At 37.0% G+C, this 20,958-nt stretch overlaps 1 protein-coding gene across 5 annotated transcripts in view; it reads right to left on the bottom strand.

Moving 5' to 3' along the window:
• Nucleotides 1–19,584, bottom strand: part of DPYD (dihydropyrimidine dehydrogenase) — an 881,134-nt gene extending 861,550 nt beyond the window's left edge. For 2 of the 5 annotated variants that reach the window (XM_033199100.1, XM_033199098.1), the window contains exon 1: nucleotides 19,340–19,584. In XM_033199100.1, coding sequence (XP_033054991.1) covers nucleotides 19,340–19,378 — 39 coding nt within the window. In that variant the 5' untranslated portion in view covers nucleotides 19,379–19,584. Of the gene's footprint in view, nucleotides 1–18,891; nucleotides 19,315–19,339 lie in introns of those variants that run through there. The other 3 variants (XM_033199101.1, XM_033199102.1, XM_033199103.1) reach the window with 2 other exon arrangements.
• Between the last annotated feature and the right edge of the window lie 1,374 nt (nucleotides 19,585–20,958).

Below are 20,958 nucleotides of genomic sequence, written 5' to 3'. Positions count from 1 at the left end.
CTTTGGGAGGCCGAGACGGGTGGATCACGAGGTCAGGAGATCGAGACCATCCTGGCTAACACGGTGAAACCCCTTCTCTACTAAAAATACAAAAACTAGCTGGGCGAGGTGGCGGGCGCCTGTAGTCCCAGCTACTCGGGAGGCTGAGGCAGGAGAATGGCGTAAACCCGGGAGGCGGAGCTTGCAGTGAGCTGAGATCAGGCCACTGCACTCCAGTCCGGGAGACAGAGAGAGACTCCGCCTCAAAAAAAAAAAAAAAAAAAAAAAATCACAGAGGCGCTGGTATCAAAAATACATTTACTGTTCAGAAATGTCAGGTAATTCTACTTCCATTAAAATAGAAATTCTGGGTTTAATATTTATTAATTTATAAAACAATTTACATATATTATTAAAACTTCGAATTCTTGTATTCCAATTGAAATCCACACAGTCTAAAATTCTCTGCTTATATGCCTGTCTGCCCCACTGGCCTTTCAGCTTACTGAGTATGATGACTAGCTATTACCCATCTCGTAATCTCCAGGAACTTATATAAGGCATAAATACAGAGACTTGCAATCAATTGAATTGTATCGCCTTAGAGTGTAAGAGCCACAAGGGACCTCTATTCACAGATGCACCTAGTGAAGTAAAAGAATAACCCACATTAAAGACTGAGTCAAGATTAGAACCAAGTCTCCTAACTCTATCACATCAGCACACTCACACGAAAATATCACTACAACAAGGCTCCCGAATATTTTGAATTATACATGACTTTACATTGCCTATGAGCCTACTTCTGATAAGAAACCATACAGGAAAGTAGCGTAAGAGCAAGAATTAGAATATGTATAAATAATATAGACCAGTGAGAGGCCTAAGAGGTCAGAAGTTCAGTGTTTCAGATTTACTGGGTAACATGGATTTCTTTTATTTCCATAGGAAATATTACATGATCCCTATATGTCAAGTAATTCTTTAATCACTAAGTTTGCTGCTTCCACTGAAATATTCTTCATCTCAAAGATAAGTAAATTATCATCATCACTTTAATACAATGCTTCCTACACTTTCTCTGTCATTTTACCAATTCAGACTGAAAATAAATTTAAAGCATGGGTATGTTGCTACATAGTAAGTGGTAATTTCATTAAATTAGTAACATTCAGATTCTAATGATATTTCTTTATTATTTTATTCATAGAATATTTTGTAAAAGGAGCATGCTAAACACAACAATCTACCTTTTAAGACTTTTCTTAAATGGAGCCTACCACTAGGAAACAATCAGCTATTATTTTCCATTTCAATCTAAATAACTGCAATAACTTCTAGGTGTTTAAAAAGAGGCACCTCCCATCACTGCACAGTTCCATGCTTTCTTTAAACCTTCCTAACACTTAAAACTTACTCCAAGATACAACATTACTCCAAAGGGTGATAAATATTACATCGTAATTAAGGTTATTGGGCTGGCATGGAAGAGAATTTGACTTAATGGAAGACTTCTGTGATGGAAATTAACAAGTTTGCCAATTAATTACAAACAGTATGGGTTGTGAGCAACGTTCATAATATTTACACACTTGTTAATATTTAAGAAAAGACTTGATAATTAATACATCTTTTATAGTATTTACTATGAGGCAAAATTAAAACTTAAAGAATTAGAAACAATCTATGTTTAACAATATCACAAAGAATGAAATAACTTCGATTTCTTTTGCTTTAAAATTTGTTTTACTGAACATAATGCATTTTTATTTTTAAAAGTTTTAATGCAAATGAATGATAACCCCTAAAATGCAGGTTATAGAGCTGGATGAAGCCTGTGAGAATTTTTAGAAATATATGTAAATGGTGTTTCTCACAATTTATGGATCAGTTCTGCCTATCAATTCCAAATTCGAGTTTTTGCCATAACCAGAATCTTGAAATGAGCAAAACATGTTGGTCTAGCAAAGTAATATCTAAAATGGACAAGGATGAGGAAATGTCCTGGTTACTGATTATGTATTAACATATAAATATGTTTAGTATCAACAGTATCTTTTTAAAACTATTCCTTGGATAATTTTTCTTGATACTATCTTATAATTCATCTTTTTTCACGTTCAGGCCCACTATTTGCTAATTTTAAATTACTTCAAACTATACAAGAGGAACTAGGAAATCCAAATATCTAGAGTTTTAAAATGTTAATTCAAACTTTAGGCAGCCTTTTAAAAAGCTGCCTTTCCAAAACTGCTAGGCAAATGGCCAACAACAACAGTTTAACTGTCCAAAAATCTGACGGCTGAATAAAAATTTGAATTTTACTAGCAAATGAATTAAAAGAGAAATAGCTAAAGTGTTGCTTCTAGAAAGGGAAATGGGAGAAGATGGAAAGGGGTGAGGAGAAAGCTAGACCCAGAGGGCATTGGAGAGAGGATAGTTAACATCTATTTCCAGCTCCATATTCTTAGGGAGGACTTAAAATCAGCAACAGAGGCTGCAGTTACCCCAGAATGATCAGGAAGGGCTACAAATCAGGATGTCCCTTCTCTGCACCATCCCTCCCCCAACTCCCATTTACTAGTTTACCATCATGTCACTGGGAGGAATAGAACTACTATTCCTTAAAGTTGTTTATTTATTTTTAAATGTTTAAGATATGCATGTACTATCATGATGGAAATTAAACACGCTTAAAGATGTCATTATTAAAACAATGGAATAATTCAGAAATGATTACACAGGATCCACCAAGTGGCAAGGTAATCATAACATTTCAGTGACAGTATCTTAATCATAATGGAAGTGTGGGAGACCAGAATATACCTTCCCAAATATGAAGGGTTATTGCACTGAAGGCAGTTAAGAAGAAACACAGGAGAGCTCTCTGCCCTCCCTTTATGTGTCTAAAAGCAGGAGATAGATTCACAAAGAAAATGGTATCCTGTGCCCCTCTCTACCAGGAAGAAAAAAGATTAACCAACAAAGACAGTTTTAGACCATTATCAGGCTAGTAACAGTACCAGAGGAATTTATATTAACAAGTTTTACTAACTTTTGTCTGCCATGTATTTGCCTTCTCCTCAAATTGCCATCCTTTGTCTTTTCAGTTCTCTAAAAATGTACTGTTCTTTGTTGAAGGTGCTATTTCAAAACCACTTCTGGGAAAACTAACTCATTCTCTGGGTATCTCCCATGTAGTTGTGAAATATACACGTTAATCAACTTGTTTATTTTTCTCTTGTTAATCCATCTTTCATAATAGGGGTATTTTCCAACTAAGAACCTATTGAAAGTTGTTATTACTCCTTTAGAGTTTGTATTCAAAATTCCATATCAATCCAAATCAGTTGCCATGGGTATTAAAAGGCACTACTGATCTTGAGTAATAGCATGGGCACTTGCATAGTCAATGTAATTTAATTTCTCCAGGAAAGTTGATTTAAACGATTAAAGCTACCAAACCTAAATTTATATTCATTTTTAAGCCCAATATATGTTTGATGCAAGTATACTATTTCAGAATTGATAAAGAATGTCACAGATCCTGGATTTATTTCACTTTCAGATTAACTGAGAACTAGACTAGAAATGCTTTGTTTCAAACACGGTAGTGCAAATTATAATTACCCAATATGCACCTCTAACTATTTGTTCCTGTAGTATAATTAATTCAAAATTATACAGGACTAAAGATGAAAAGGGAGCAAGGGTTAGGCTAATATAAAATTAACCTTAGATCATACCCTTGTCATTATATTTTTTTAGTCCTCAATATGAACTGGTTGTCTTGACAGTGACATCATTATCGTTATAAAGTAGAAAGAAAAATGTCCTTCAGTCAAGGGCTCCAGTGAATCAGTTTTATAACACATCTAAATGTATACAGACTTAAGAAAAGAAAACACGATATAGAATCCCAAAACCAATTCCAGGCCGGTAATTCATTTTGCCTATTTCTTTTTCCAAATTTCCCCAACAAATAAAGATTCTGTCCCATCAGCCACCAAAGTAGCCTGGCAAAGGACAAAACTGGTCATTTGACATGATGTAGGGAAGTGATTGATGATATCTCATCAGCTCCCTCCATTGCAACCATCTGGCCTGTGGATTAGACGCCATTCATACCTTGCTTCATTTACACATGTGAAGGACTCCTTGAAGAACCGAATATTAAACATCTTATTGAGAAACTCAGTGAATGCATACGGTCAGGAAAAATGAGGTAACTTTTGAAGGACTTCCCACTACTATACCTCTATGATTCCTAATTTTCATGTCATGTATTTTAATGTCTGAATAAACAGCAATGTAAAATTGAGCTCATATTCATAGATTTTAGGTTTCAGTTCACTACTGACTTTAATCAAACCATTTAACCTTTCTTTGTCCTTGGTTTCACCATTTCTGAAACTGATATATCTTCCTAAGATTGGAAACATATTCTTAAGTAAGGAACAAGAGAAAAAAAAATGTTCTGTACAAGAAAAAAAAAATGCTCTGAGTGCATAGATCCACAATGATCCCTATTAACTCTAACTCTGCCAGCTCCTGTACTTACACCTGCCTCACACCTGACCCATTTCAGCCAGGACAGCCTTCCTCCACCTGTCCTTGGAAAGTGATCACCTAATTCATTTTCTGGCCCCTAAATTACTGGATATTGAGGTAAAGGGAAACTGTAACAGAACTTACATGAATTTCTTTATCATTTATTAAATATAATCTAAATAATGGTGTAAAACTAAATTATTAAGTTGTATGAATGTGAATTTATAACATGCATACTTTAACTCTTACACCATAATTCCGAATCATCATCCCCAAGTACTTAGGACTTTCTGTCTTGATATATAATTCTTGGTAAATTTGCCTCATCTTCTGTTCTGTATCAAAAGCACATTTAGAGGAGATGCATTTATCTTTCTAACCAGACTCTAAATGATACTTAATATAATTCCCAAGATACAGCAAGTACTTAAAAATTACTTATAAAATTGAATGACTGAATAATATGTTTTGTTGGTAAGTTAAACTTTGGAAAAATATATACAAGAGTCCACCCTAATCCACGGGTATATGTTCCAAGACTCCCCAAGTGGATGTCTGAAACTGCAGATAGGACTGAACCCTACATATATATATTTGTTTTCAATGCTTTTTCCATTGTAACCGAGCACTTCTCACGAACTGTAGCTGTAACTTTTACAGCCTGTGGTACAACTGCAGAACTAGCAAGAATTTCTTTTTCCTTCTTCACAACTTCAGGGACAGAAGATTCATTCTTACCAAAGATCTTGGCAAACTCTGTATCTTTCCTTAAGTCAAGAACTTTCACCTTTTCACTTAAGGAAGCACTTTACTGCTTCTCTTTGGCATATATGAATTGCCTCCATCACTACTCTTGCACTCTAGAGCCATTATTAAGTAAAATATGAGTTTCTTGAACACAAAGGACACCAATATTGCCACAGTCATCTGAGAACTAGGATGGTTACTAAGTGACTAGCAGGCAGGGAGCTTACACAGTGTGGAGACCCTGGCTGGACAAAGAAATGAGTCATGGGCTGGGCAGGAAGGAGCAGGACAACGCAAGATTTCATCACAATACCCAAAATTGTGCAATTTAAAACTTATGAATTATTTATTTCTGGAATTTTACGTTTAATATTTTCAGACCTAAAACTACAAAAAGCAAAAATTGGATGAAGGGGAACTACTGTGTTTAATTTTTAGTGTGGGTTTTTAAAAATTATCTACTTGGTTCTTTTCCATATTTAATAACAAACTTTTCCCTTCGTATAAGGACTGTGCATATCTGTAAATTAAGCAACTTCATGATAATAACAGCTTACATTTGCATTTATTCTTAATGTATTTCTTCCAAACAACAACACTGTAAGATAAAGAGAACAAGGATCATGATTTCCATTTTATAGCTGGGGAAATAAGCTTAAGTTCACAAAGCTCAAAAGTGCCAGAACGAGGGAACTAGGACTTTAATAGCATATTTAGGACTCTTCATATTTAGGAATAGTCAACCCCAATTACTTACTTAAACTACGAATTTGAATTTAATAAATACTGTCTCTAACAAATGTTAGTTATCCCCAGTCTCATTTGTTCCTACTATCAAAGTATCTGAGGTCCTCCCCTGCTTCCTCCTCCCTCCCTTCCTTACATTCTTTGTCCTTCCTCTTTCGTTCTTTCCTTCCTTTCTTCCTTCCACAAATATCCCAGCTCCTTTGCAGTTCACATCAAAATTTGCATTCATTTTCTTAGGTTGCCATTAAAAAAAAATTACACAAACTTAGCGGCTTAAAACAGAAATTTATTGCCTCACCCATTCTCAAGTCTAGAAGTCTAAAGTAAAGGTGTCAACCTTGCCATATTTCCTCTGAAATCTGTAGGGGAGAATTCTTTTGTTGCCTCCTCTAGGTTCTGGCAATCCTTGTTATCCTCTGGCTGGTTGATCTGTCACTCCAGTCACTGTCTCCATAGTCATATGGCTATCGTTGCATATTTTTCCTCTCTTTCTTTTTGGAGACAAGGCGTCATTCTGTTGCCCAAGCTGGAGTGCAGTGGTGCAATCATGGCTCACTGCAGCTTCCATCTCCCAGGCTCAAGCAACCCTCCCACCCCAGCCTCCCAAGTAGGTAGAATTACAGGCACACACCACCACACCAAGCTAATTTGTGTGCGTGTGTTGTAGAGATGGGGTTTTGCCCTATTGCCTGGGCTGGTCTTGAACTCCTGAGCTCAAACAATCCACCCCACTAGGCCTCCCAAAGTGCTGGGATTCCAGGCGGTGAGTCACCATACCTGGCCTGGCTGTCCTTGCTTATGTGTCTCCCCAACATATTTCCTCTGTGTTCTACTCCCTATAACTCAGTGCTTCTGTCATCTACCAACCCAAGAGGGTTGCCGCCACACTCTCTACCCAAATTCAGTGAGAATTTAACACCTAATTCTCTATGTCTTCAACTCCACTCTATTTTGTACACCAGTCTTAGTGACTTCAACAGACTCTTGGCTCATTTAGCACCTGCCTCTTTTTACTCACCATCTCACCACCAATAATTCTTGTTTTTCCACCCCATTGCAGCCACCATCACCCTTGGTTATAGTCTTGACTTTACCATGATTATCGCACTACCTCTAAAAGCTTTCTTTCAAACATACCACTCCAATCTTTACCTCCAACAACATTCCACTTTCCAAGAATTATCTGACCTTACTGAAACCATCAATCCATGGAGCGTATCACTGGTGTTTTCAGTAGCCCTCTCACTCTCCTATACTGACTTCCGTCAGATCAGCTTCCAGGATACAATGTTATGACTTCTTCACAACATCCTTAATTCCCTATTCTTCTCTCACTCCAACTTTGTTGCTCAAGCAAAACTAATCCACTTAAATCTATCTCTTTACATCTTCTTTGCCTGAACCCAAGCAGTGAAAAGTGGATGGAGAACAATCCACAATTATGTTCACTGCTCTCATCTTCAATTCTTGACTGCAAGTATCAAGTAGAAAACAAATACTGCCTAGTAATCCTACTATAATTCTATACTTCCTTATTATTTTCATTATCCTACTTCCCAGAAAATCTATTCATACTTTCACCTGTTCTTCAAAATTTTACAGCCTGTTTTCCTCTCACCCTCAGTTGGAAATTCTGCCTCATACTCTTACTGAGAAAATTAAAACCATCCATCAGAAGAGGGAACTTATTTATTGTTCCCCACCCAATGTGTCACCTCTCTGTCTCACCACTTATTCTAAAACTTATATTATCAATCCTGTTTCCTCTCACCAAAAGAATCCCTTTATACAAATAATTATCCCCTCTATGTCCTTCAACTCTAGTTTCCCTACGGCAACTCTTCCCTTAACATATATACGAGCTCTGTTATCCCTCTCCAACTACTTCCCTATTTTATGTTCCCCTTTACAGGAAAACATTTCTCTAGCATTTCCCAATGCCATTGTCTTACTTCCTCATATTCAATTTTCTTCTCAAACCATTTTTATTAGGCTTCTTTCCCCAGTGGCTATTGTCAAGCTCACACTTTTTCAATGTTAACAAGCTAAAAGAAATCTTTATGCCCTCAACTTACCCTCCCAACAGCAGATAAGAAAGTTGACTACATACACATCCTTCCTCCTTCCTTGGTTTCTTGACTATCTTCTCCTCTTCTCAATGCCTAAAGTCCTCAGTCCCTTGTCGAGCTACGCTGTCTGGAAGTATTAAAGACTTTAAATACATCTTTATGTCAATAATTCCTCAGTTTCTATCCCCAGCTATGGCTTCTTTACAGACCTCTAAAAGCTTACTCTCAGCTGCCTATGTGATATCTTGACTGTGCTATCAATAGTGATTTCAAACTGAATGCCATTACATACTACATTTGTGTCCCCCACACCTGTTACTTCTTTTTGTTTACCAGACTAAGTTCAATCCTGCCTCTTTGATTTACTTTCATTTTTCATCAAAAGCCCCTAGTAGACTTCTTATGATCTTCTAGATTTCAGTTCAAATGTCATCTCTACAGGGAGGCCTTCTCTGACTACCATGTAAAAAAAGACCCTACTAGCCATTCTGCATCACATTTTCTTCGTTTATTTTTACAAAAGCTCATGAATTATCTGAAATTACTGTAAATTAAAGAATTTTTTTCTTACTATTGTTCCTCCATTAGCATGCAATTTTATTGACTGTAGAATTCTTTTCCATCTTGTTTGAAAATGTGTTTCCAACATCTAGACCAGTGCCTAGCACATTAGGAAAAAACTAATATTTTAGATTAAAAAAAAAAGAGTAAGGTTTCTGTGTTTTAAAGAAGACTAAATAACATATTATCAAAGAGATAAAAAAGTCACTGAAGTCAAAACAATAGGTGGTAGCTATTATTAATAATTTAATACTTCATATTAATTGCATACTTGCCACACGCTAGAACTATTAAAAAGGATGAATCTATAGTATTTTCTTCAACCAAACAACAATCCTGTAATGTAGGTATGATTTCTATCCCCACTTTTACAATGAGGAAACTGAAACATAAAATGTTTAAGTTATTTGCCAAGGTCAAAATTAGTAACTGGCAGAGCTAGGATGTGAACATTAGCACTCTAATTCCAGAGCCTATACTCTTAACCACAAATCTATGCTGTCCTTTCATCATAATCAGAATAAATATTAATTATCTATTACTCATTATCAATAAATATTATATGGGACTGAGGTTATCAGTCTACTGCTGTTTCTGAATTTATCTGAGGTTAGTTTGGGTAGATTTTATGTTTCCAACATAACATTTATTTTGTTGTGATTTTATGACACATTAGCACCTAGTTTTCTTAAAATTTGTTATACTTCTACTTTTCTTATCTGTATCTTTATTTACTTTTTTATTTTACTCTTACATTAAAATATTGTTAAAAAATAATTTGTTTAAAAGAAAACTCAAAATATTTTAAAATGTGGAAAAAATGTTTAAAATTTACCAATAGTCAAACAAATGCAAATTAAACCAATCAGACAAAATTTTCACCTAATCGTTTATTTTAAAAAAACATAATTCTTATTAACACTTGAAAGGCTATCATTTTATACATACTCATACAGCTACTAGCAGTTCTATGAATTAGTAGTACCATGTAGACATCAACTTGAAAATATTTCAAATCCTTAAAGCAGTCATACCTACCACTGATGATTCCCTTCTAGGATCCTATAATATTGTGATCTTAAGTATAAAGGATGTTTAAGTTTTGTTTCTTACTGTCCAGTCTTGGAATGGAAGGGGTGATGGGCAGTCATTTTCATGAGCCACATACCAATTTTTCTCTGCAAATGTTTTTATCTCTTTCGGAAAAGAGGGAGCCTTGAGCATACCAATGTCTGGAGTTTGGGCTGCAAGTAAACTTTAGCTTTAAAATGTAGCAAAAATCAAGAGTCATTTTGGATAACACAGCGGAGGAAGAAGTATGTTTTGCTTCATTTAATTTGTATGTGGGAGAAAAAAGTGTTGAGTCAAAAGTAGTTACACTCATGGACCCTTTCTTCTCTGAGTACCAGGAAGGAAAAAAAGGAAAATGTACACACACATGCTTGTGCATATGCACATGCACACACATGACAATCCATACTTCTAAAATAAAGGCAGGCTAGGATAAAATAATTCTTTGAGAATCTGGTCTGCCAGAGTGGTCTGTTCTTGGGGTGAGGGTGGGAAGGCTGGGATAATATAAAAGTTTCCATCACATGATGAGACAGCTGCAGTTAGTATTACATTTACTCATTCTAGATAACAACCTGAGATTTATCCATTCACAACAACAATCTGAGATTTATGAATGTTCCATCCAAGATAACAACCTGAGGCTCAACCTTACTCTTCCTTTTCTCCAGGGCAGAAGAAATAAGGAACCATGCAGGCTGTCAAGCCATTCTCTAGAAAGAAATGCTATTATCAGCCCTGAGTTAAAAGGAAATCACATCCATATCAAAGGGAACTATATCCACATGCCTGCCTGTTCTGTTACCTAGAATCAGTGTTAGGAAGATGAGGCAAATGAGTAAATTGGTTCTATTTCTATTTTGCCCTTTCTGTCTTTGCACCCCAAAGTGGCCCCCTTTTCCTTTTTTAAAACATATTTTTTTAATTCAGTTGAAGCACACAGGTGAGAAGGGCAGAACCAAAACGCACTATATATCAGTGAGCCAACACTCTCAAGTGTATTTTCAGCACAACGCTTTAAGCAAATAAAAAAAAAATGTGCTGAAACATTGTTCTTAATAACTAACTACTAAAAAGCAAGGTAAATAAGAGGGAGACTTGAATACATTTTGATATCTCCGCCCACAAGGAATGTTATGCTGCGACTTAAAACTGAAGTTAATAAGAATGTGAGGAAACGCTTTTGATAGGACAAGAAAACAAATATAAAATTATGTATGACTAAAAGTATTTAGGGAAAAATTACCTCGTGCACAGGAAAGAAATGTACTACAACAATATTACACGGATGACTTGAGTGAGATGACTATGTACTTTTGGGGTCAACTTTTGATTCTAGTTTTCTGCATTTTTTAAATCTTCTGTAATAATCATGAAAAATAATTATCCCAGCACTTTGGGAGGCCGAGACGGGCGGATCACGAGGTCAGGAGATCGAGACCATCCTGGCTAACACGGTGAAACCCCGTCTCTACTAAAAATACAAAAACTAGCCGGGCGAGGTGGCGGGCGCCTGTAGTCCCAGCTACTCAGGAGGCTGAGGCAGGAGAATGGCGTAAACCTGGGAGGCGGAGCTTGCAGTGAGCTGAGATCCGGCCACTGCACTCCAGTCCGGGCGACAGAGCGAGACTCCGCCTCAAAAAAAAAAAAAAAAGAAAAATAATTTAAAAATCAAATCGGGGAAATAAAGCATAATAAAAGTTAACACCTTTATTACACTAAGGTTACACTAAAAGTTAACAGGAATGAACATTTTGTGGTGAATGGTAACACGCGTTAGTGCTAGGGATCTGTGAGGGGAGCTGAATCCTTTCTTCTCTGAACTGTAAAGAAGTTTAAATTTGTACCCCAGCACTCTTCAATATTTGGCATAGAGAAACATCTGAAAGAAGGCCCCGCAAAGCTCTCAGGTCCACTGTGGCACAAGGAGTCAGATTAGTATAGCTTGAATTCTGGGGACCCCATTGCTTATGACGTGGTTTTCATCTACAATCATCAATCAACAAACACACTGAAGAAACTGGCATAGAGTCCCATCTCCTTTTTTTGAATCTCTGGTATTAATTTCTAGTTAAAGACAGCATAATCCAAAACATACAAAATGTAAATTTATTAATTCCAGATCACCCTTACACAGAACGCCAGCCATATAAAGTAGGATTGAACTTTTCTTGTATTCTCAGGTGAAATTTAGATTTAGCTTGTTCATTAGATTAAAAAAGAAAAGGCAGCAAGCAGACATTTAAAAACTTTAAAATCAGGTGAATAAGTATATCAAATTCATATAGCTGGTATAAATAGCACACTCAGACCTACCAAGTTTGTAAATTGAGGAGCTAAGATCTCTGCATTTCCTTAATATGATCACACAGCAGGTCACATTTCCAAACAATTTCACCATCGCCATGTTTTATTTCAAATCATCCTTAAAAGACTCATCAATAGCAAACTCACTGAAGAATCAGCAAACTCTTCACAGTGCCTGAATGATTCCCACAAGGTCAGAGAGCAAAGCATCTATGTCATGAAGAAAAATTATCCCCAGGCTTATCCTGTATCTTGGGAAATGTACTTATTTTAATTGACAAATAGTAAATATACATTCTACTATTTTGCTGGCAATTTTTACATGACCTTTTCATTACACATGGTAACATTTTTATAAATTTTATCATACTACAATTTTTCATGTCAGTCTTAAAGAATTTCATAAAGATTAAGATCTACCTGGTGAGTCAATCTTGGGTAGGTACACTGAGTTGTAAGCTGGAGGATAAAGTTTTTGGAGAGCAGTAAAAGTGCTGGGGGTTTTGAGGGGTGGAGGCGGAGGAGAACCAGCAGAGAGAGGTCAGGGATAAAACATGGGGGGAGGAGGAAGTGCAGTCAGGGTTTCATCCATGATCCCCTCCTATATAAATCAGGCCAGGAGTTGACATGTAATTTTGTGTGGGTCCCCTGAGAAGTGGCCCTCAGGGATTCATTATTGATGAAGAGATTTTTCTTCAAAGTGGCCCAGTCAAGAGTGCCTCAAGGGGGCATTCACAAGTGCTTATAATATCAATTTCCAAGCACCTGGGAGGTAAGGATACAGATTATCTCTTTAATTATTATGATGGAGGTAAAGTCTAGCAAAAATGCTGTTACGTAGCCAAGGTAAAATTCTCAAAGAAATGAAATTATTATAACTAGTATAAAAAGTTTAATATATGAGCCATCTCTCGGTAAGATCACACTTTACCTTTTCCTGGTGCAAAATAGGTTATCTCCAACCAACTCTTTCCTTTCCTAGGAGCTAAAAGAGTTATTTATAAGCAAATGCAGTGTGTTTAGGGATGCTTAAAAGTTTAGAAAAAAATTGTCTTTGAAGCTAGTATGTTTGCTTAGAGAGAAGATAAGTTTACTCCAGTTAGCACACGGAAATATAGGGGTTTGTTTTAATTATGTAGGAATTTCTTTTCAGAAAAAATTAATGTCAACTGCCTTCTACATTTCTATGAGAATGCCAAAAAAAAAAAAAAATCACCTATGCACTAGCCCTGACCTAGTCCCAAAAACACTCAGAAAAACAGAAGAATCAATCCATATTTATGTTACAGTAAAAAAAAGTAAGGATAGGGGCCAGCCTGGATTTGAATCTTATTAACCTATGTAATAGATGTGAATAGTCTTGTATAAACAAAACCTAGGCCATATAGTTCCTTTGTATCACCTGAAAATTACACGAGTGGGCTGGCAGTACAACCAGTACTAAAAACATATTTTTAAGCAGAAATGAAATGAAATGGGTCTCTTTAAATTGATCTGAATTTCAGAAACTCCCCAATCTCCCTCATAATATCGACAAATGTTAATTCAGTAACTTTTTCATAATAGATATATGCAACATTTATGAATCTACAATGCACCTCTTTCATAATTCTTTTAACTTCATTAACTCTTCCCTTTCTCATAGATTGTAACAGACTTCAATGCCACTAGTTGATTACTGGAGTAAAAACAAATTCTTGCCAATTGATGTTTATATAGTATACATGATAGACGCAGTAATAACATTTAAAATAAGTGTAACCAATTTAAAAAGCATATATTTACGTGACAAATGCTGTCTGAAGCATTTTGCGTATGTGGCTCCAATTAATCGTTATAGCTATTGCATGAAATACATAGGATTAAATTCAATTCACAGAAGAAATGACAGTCCAAGAAAGAAGTTGACCTCACAGTCATACAAATAAAATAAAATAGTGACAGGATTTTAACCCAGATCTGTTTAAATACAATGTTTTCTTTTTGTACTAACAATGAAATGAAGCTTGATTTGGGGAAATACAAAATAAATAACTTCATACAAAAGTACTCAATTCCTGACATCAATACATATAAATATATATGTATTCATGGTGAACTGGCTAAAAGTTATATGTTGAGTTTAAATGCAGATGTTTCATATCTACTAGTGTAACATTTTAATTAAAAGCAATGGAAGCAGTAATAATTATAAACCACAGGAAAGACATAATCCTATCAAGAGTTATCTCAGTAGTATAACTGGCTCCAGGATATCAGTGAACACCCACACGATTCATATTTGAGGCCAAAAACACCTTCTGTCTTGATATGGAGGATTATGAGCAAATGAAGTCCAGAAGGTAAACATGTCACATTTTAAAATCAAAGTCTCAATTACAGATAAAGGTATAATCCTACAATGCTTTATTAAATATTTTTAATTAAGGTAGAATATAAACAAAATAAAATTTTCTTTACAGTTTTAAGGACTGAAGGGCTCTGCAACATATTCATCATGCATCCATATACAGCTGAGAGGCAGAAAAATAAATTGGCCAATCCTACTTTTTGATCTCCTCTTTAGCTGTATTGAAGCCTGGATTATGTCAAATCTCTCATCAGATTTTCTTTGTCATGATCTTCTATGACAACCTTTTTTCAGTCTCACTGTCTTTTAGTTTTAGTGTTCCAAACCATCACTTACATTTATGCTAATTATTACAATTCTCCCACAGTAATCAGACATCTCTATTTAGTAAGGAGTTCTAGCTTTCAGCCCTTGTGTTGTTGCTAGTTTATACAGAGTTCAGTAAGACGCTGTATTCAAATAGTTAAAGAAAAGTATGATTGCTTAAAGATCTTCCATAACTGAATCAGTATTTTGACTCTAGATCTTCTTAGTGTCCTTATCAATTCCTTACTGTTAATATTCATCTTTTTTAAAGTGAATTTTTCTTCTAGAATGTAACAAAGGAGGCTACTGAATTCCAGCACTTTACAATTAAGCAATCAGTCAACATCATTTGCTATCATTAAGACTAAGCAGATCCAATCTAAAAATCACCCTCCATCAAGATCCATCATTAGTCATTAATCTCACAGATTTTAATTGAACTACCAAAACTGTTCATCTGAATTCATGTTCAAGGGATAGAATTTTTCTTTAAACTGCCCAGAACTTTGGTGGGCTAAGCTGAAAGGTTCGCTTGAGCCCAAGAGTACAAGGCCAGCCTGGGCAATATACTGAGACCCTCCAGCTCTATTTTAAAGAACTACACTGAAATACATATCAACACGCTCAACTATAGAAATATGCAGTACCTTAAAACTACAGGAAGCTACCATTAGAATCAGTGACTCCTCAAATCAGATAATCAGAAACATTTCTACTGTCCAGCTAAACTCCTTAGAAAGGAGAAACACTTTAAAGTAAAACCATGGCCCACAAAACAGCTTAAAGTAGGAAGTACAAGCATGTTTTCAACAACTCTAACTCACAAAATAGGTTTAAAAAGTTAAAGCTTTAAAAGTCTTCATTATTTCAGAATACATTTCCATAAGATCTGCAGTGCCCAATCAATAAAAGGAAGGAGAAAAGAAATGACTGTTACTTAGACATTCAGTAAAAACATAGCCATTTAAATAAATAAACAACTCATGGCTTTCTGTAAAGTGGAATCTTTATTATCTTTTTTGGATCCATTCTCCTTCTTTCTCCCCAGCAGCAAAGGCAATCATGATAAAGGGTGTTCTGAAAATTTTTTTGCCATCTCTACCAATTCACAACCCATGACTCTTCTTGTTGCAAAATTTGTAAAGTCCACTTTCTCCAAGTCTTTCCCGTTATGCTTCTATTTTCCAAATTCGCTATTTTTAATCTCATTTTCCTAGTTAATCATACAGAAAATTCCCAATTACCTTTTCAATGAATAGAAGTCACAGTATCAGCAATTCAGAAACCATTTCTGTTTAACTCAAAATGCATTTGATTTTGTGGACAATGGACTAAAATCCCCTTTTCATTCAGGGTAAATGTGAATTGAGTTTATAACCCTCTAACATTCACTAACTGATAATTCAAGGGATGGGCCTTGTGATTGTGACTGCGGAAGCAGTAGAGTAACAGCAACTTGGTTTGGCTATAAATATTTATCAAAATTACTAGTATTCAAATAGTTAAAAGTTTGCTGCAGCTGTATACATTTTTGTTTAGATATATGCTTTCAAAGTCTATTCTCATTATCCTCGCCAGTAGAGGGGAACAAGGTCTTGAACAAAAGAGAACGCTTTCAAAATAATTCTCATTTCCTTTCAAATGTGCAGATATTCACAATACACTGGTTGTCAATTCAACCTGAATGAAGTACTGCGCAGTCACTGCTGAGGCCTGAGAAAGTGACCAATGTCCAATTCTAACCTTCTTTGAAACGATCCCACGAGAGTCTGTATTAAAGTCATCGCTGACAAAATTCAGACTGTATCCAAACAGCATGCTCACAAAGCAAAATAACTTCTAAAAGCATATAAGTACTATTAATGGACTTTAAAATGCTAATCATTTCATTGGAAGTGATTTTCCTGAGAATAAGATATATTTTTCTGTTATCTTTATTTTTTAACATGTTGCCCTTTTTTTCCAACAAGATGCTGTCAACTTATGACATTTGTTGATTATCCTTACTATTATTATTTTCCTTAGCAGATTTTCCATGTGCAATTCAGAGAGGGTAGGTAACTTGCCCAAACACACAGCTTAAAGTTAGACCTCAATCAGAGGCAGTTGGTTTCAGAAGCCAGGCTCTGAGCCACATTAATATATCTGAAAAAAACCTGATTTTTCATGCAACTTCTATGATTACAACAACAACAACAACAATTCTGAGTAGATGAGCTAGGTCCTATCACCAAGTAACACATCCTGTCCTTGCCTATCTCCCAGTCCATGGATATTCCAGCTATGGAGTTTGGTGATCTGATTGTTTTCCATGTTCCTAACCCTCAAATCCTGATGGGATATTGGATTCAGACTAGAAATTATGAAGCAGGCACACAAAGCACCTTTATATATACCTCAATAACTTTTCCCCCAGAAACAAAGATATTTCTTGGCTGTTTCACTGAAACATGAGGTTCTGGAGTTAGCTCATAGGGAAAAGTCAGTTACTATTAGAGTAGATTGTTATCACCTTCTGTTCTTTTAACAATTGTCAAGTACTTTTCACATTTATCAATGTGTTATCACATTCATTAACCGCTTCATACCAATATTTTTAAAATATTACTTACTTATCCATGTATTTGAAGCTAAAACAATGATCACAATCAGATCAATCTCCAGACAATGGTTGTAATGAATTTGTTCAAGAAAAGCATTCAAATTTGATGGAAAACTGAGCCTTTATAATTCATTCTAATTCTTCAACACAAAAATGAACTTTGGTGAGTCAAGAGGATCAACTGAGGCATTTATGCTTGAATGTGCTCCCCTAGGCTTAATGTATTTTTCCTCACTGCATTATATTTTAATGATTAATTTCATGCTCTCCCATGGTGTTTCAGCTCATGAATCACGGGTATTACTTTGAGGGAAAAGTAAGGTGCTGTGAGTGATGAAAGATGTTACTGATTAAAGTGTTGCACATATGAACTACATAAGAGCTGAAGGTGTTTGAACACCAGGAATCTAGACTAAAAGTAGTATTAGGCAAACTGGCCGTGTGGACTAAGGTTGAATTCAGTGGAGGGAGTGGAAAGGATGTGATTCTTAAATGTTTTTAGTTGAAACAATATATGAAATCAAGCTGGGCATTCAATGTTTCACTGGCATCTTTCTCCTCAGTAGAATGTAAGAACTGATTTCAAAGACAACTGCAGAGAAAGAAATCAGTTAAGCAGATAACACACCATTCTGAAATTAAACAGCCAAAAGCCATCCATCCTAAGACAACTCTAATATCTGAAATCAATACTGCCGTAATACTGTCAGAAGTTTGTTTTTCGACTTAGTGTAAAAAAAAAAAAAAAAAAGTTAAGTCAAAGTCACAAGGACCAAAAAGGAATACACTACCCTAAATGAAATACAGAAAAAGACAAGTATCTCTTATCCTGCACACAGATGAACAAATATCTGCTAAATGTATCATATTGCTCAATATCAAAAAGTCAACTCTCCATAACAGAAACCAAAAGTAAACTAACTAGAGATGTCTACATAATACACTTTGGCTCTTGTTACTAAAATGATTTTTCAAACCGTTATGGAACCTGGAGAAAACAGGACTACCTCCTCCCAGAATATAAAGTTTCTTCAATCAATTACAGAGGCAAAATGTGGTCAAAGCAGCTATTTTGCAAACAGGTGGTTTGCAAAACTTTTACTTAAGCCGCCAAAAGGACTGACGAAACGAAAATTTTATTTCTAAAGAAAATACACACACACCCCTAATTTTCTACCAGAGTAGAAGACTCAAATAAAGAAAAGCCACAAACAAAACAGAAAACTAAAAAGCAGTTTGTCTTAGCTCAAAAGTGCTGACCTTGGTTTAGTACGTGTAAAATCACTGTTTATAATTAAATCCTTTTCAACGCATGTATTAAGGTACTAGAGAGAAAGGCAATGCCATGTCGTTTCAGGTAGGACCTTATTTACAGAAAAAAAAGAAAAAGATTTTTCTTTTTAACAGAAACGGAGTGCAAGAGGGAATCAAAAAACCGTTGAGAGGAGAGAAAAATACAATTTGTTTTTCTGAGGGCACTGCATTTTTCATGTTCTGAATACTTTGTTCCACTCTCTCCATGTTAAATTATTTCATAAATAATACTATGGCTAGAGGCGACTGCTACAGCTGACACACAGATGTTTATTTCTATACTTCACCTTTGCAAATAGCAGGATTCAGCTATTGGAGATGGGGGCAGTGGAGAGGTGTCCAGAAACAACATACAGGAGGTGAAGGGGTAGAACGTGTGTAAATGGGAGCTCCTACCCCCTAGAGTCCACCCCTCGGGAACTCCGGTGCTTCTTCAGTCACTGACATTCAAGGTAGGACAAGACATGATTCCTGAAATCTCTTCAGAAGTAAACAGGTCCCGACGCAAAGGGCACCCCCTCCAGTTGCGGAAAGTCCTCCCCTTCGCTCCACGCCTGCCCACGCGGGTCTTTGGTTCCGCGCTCTTCCGCCTCCCCCGCAGATCTCCCACGGGGGAAACTTTCCCGCGTCTCTCACTCTCCAGGGCGCGGTGGCCGCGGGGACCTCCCCGGCACCGACCAGCAGGGCACCCCCCCACCATCCCGCCACCACAGACGAACCAGGCGAAGTCCGTACCTCGATGTCCGCCGAGTCCTTACTGAGCACAGGGGCCATGGCAGTGCCTACAATCTCGAGTCTGCCAGTGACAGACCCTCCTTGCGTCCTCAAGCTCCAGCCAGAGAGCCAAGTGACAACAGCCGGAGCGCGAGTGGAAAATAGGGAGACTAGGGCCGGCGGCGCGGGGGCGGAGCGGGCGCAGGGCGGCAACGCCCCCGGGGCGGGGCTGCGCGCTCGGTCCTGCGGCTCCCGCGCCTGCCACAGCTGCCACAGCCGGGCCTTCCCAGTTCAGCCTGCTCCGCGCCCCAGCCTGGAAGCTTGTTTTTCTTCTGCAAGCGGAAGGGAGGGAGGGAGTAGAGCACCCGCTCCCGGGACTGGCCTGTACTCTCTCAACTGCTAAAAACTGAGCTAGGCAGGCGGGGCCAGATACGAGGGATCCCCGGGATTAAAGGTAAAAGCAGTCCGCGCTCCAAGCAACAGCTTGCACTTTTTCTTTTCTTCAGCACAAACCGCGCGAGACGTAGATACATTGTCTGAGGGGCAACTGCATCTTCAGGAACTCCTCAGGGATGAAGTAGTAGATGTTCATCCATCCATCCACCAAGTAGGCGGGCGGGGTTTGAACTGCAGTGGAGGATAACGGAGCACGGGTCTTCAGAGAGTTAACAGTCCCTGCGGGGAGGGGAGGGAGGCGAGCAAAAACATCCACAGCCGCAGCAGCATACAGGAAGTGCTGCAGGTGGTACATAATCAAGGTTGTCTTTTTGCAGGAAAATCCCATTTTAATGGTTATTTTAAAAAATATATTTTTATTCTAAAATGTGAAACTCTTTTGAAAAGTTGCTCTTAATTTTTGCTCTAGAGCTTGCTGAGGAAAAGGGAGAGATTTCCTGTAGAGCTGATCCCAATCCAGAAAAACATTCACCTCGTTTTTGAGAATATCTGTACTCCAGACCTCTCTCCTTTTCTTCCCGTCCCACTCCCGTTAGATGCATCCCATATCTCTTCTACCATAACACTTTCTGTTAGGGCATTTGCGACACTCCTTCATGCTTTTGGCTAGACAGTGACACCTTGGAGTCAGGTATTTTTCCCTTGTCATTATTTTTTCATTAGGTCATTCATCGGTTTATTCAACAAATATGTTTATTGAGCATTTTCAATATGCCAGTCACAGACACTGTGCTAGGTTCTCCGGATATAATCTTCAGGAATACACATCACTCTCATGGAGATTATACTCAGAATAAGCAAGTAAGCAAAATGTGAAGCCTGATTGTAAGATGAAAGAATAATAAGACAGAATAGCTAGGGCATGGGTACCTTGAGTGGTTGAGGCTTCTCTGAACCATCAGGTTGCCTTCCAGAACCTGGAACTTACTAAGAGATGGATACATTTTTCTTGAGTCAAATATTAAGAGACACTAGAAAGTTAAATGGAAACCTTAAAATCATCTTTGACTCCTTTATCCTCATTGCCTCATTTAATTTATGCCCAAACTCTCAGGAGTTAACCTCCCAAATAGATTTTGAATCATTGATTTCTCCATTTCACTGCATCCACCATGGTCCAAGCTACTGGTATTCCAGCTTCTATTATTACCTCATCTCCACACCAGATTGAGCTTTAAAAAGTA

The sequence above is a fragment of the Trachypithecus francoisi genome, unplaced genomic scaffold (assembly GCF_009764315.1).
Source record: "Trachypithecus francoisi isolate TF-2019V2 unplaced genomic scaffold, Tfra_2.0 Lachesis_group5, whole genome shotgun sequence".
Lineage (NCBI taxonomy): Eukaryota > Metazoa > Chordata > Mammalia > Primates > Cercopithecidae > Trachypithecus > Trachypithecus francoisi.
Note: the sequence above shows the minus strand (reverse complement) of the source record. Positions and strands in the feature narration are given on the sequence as shown.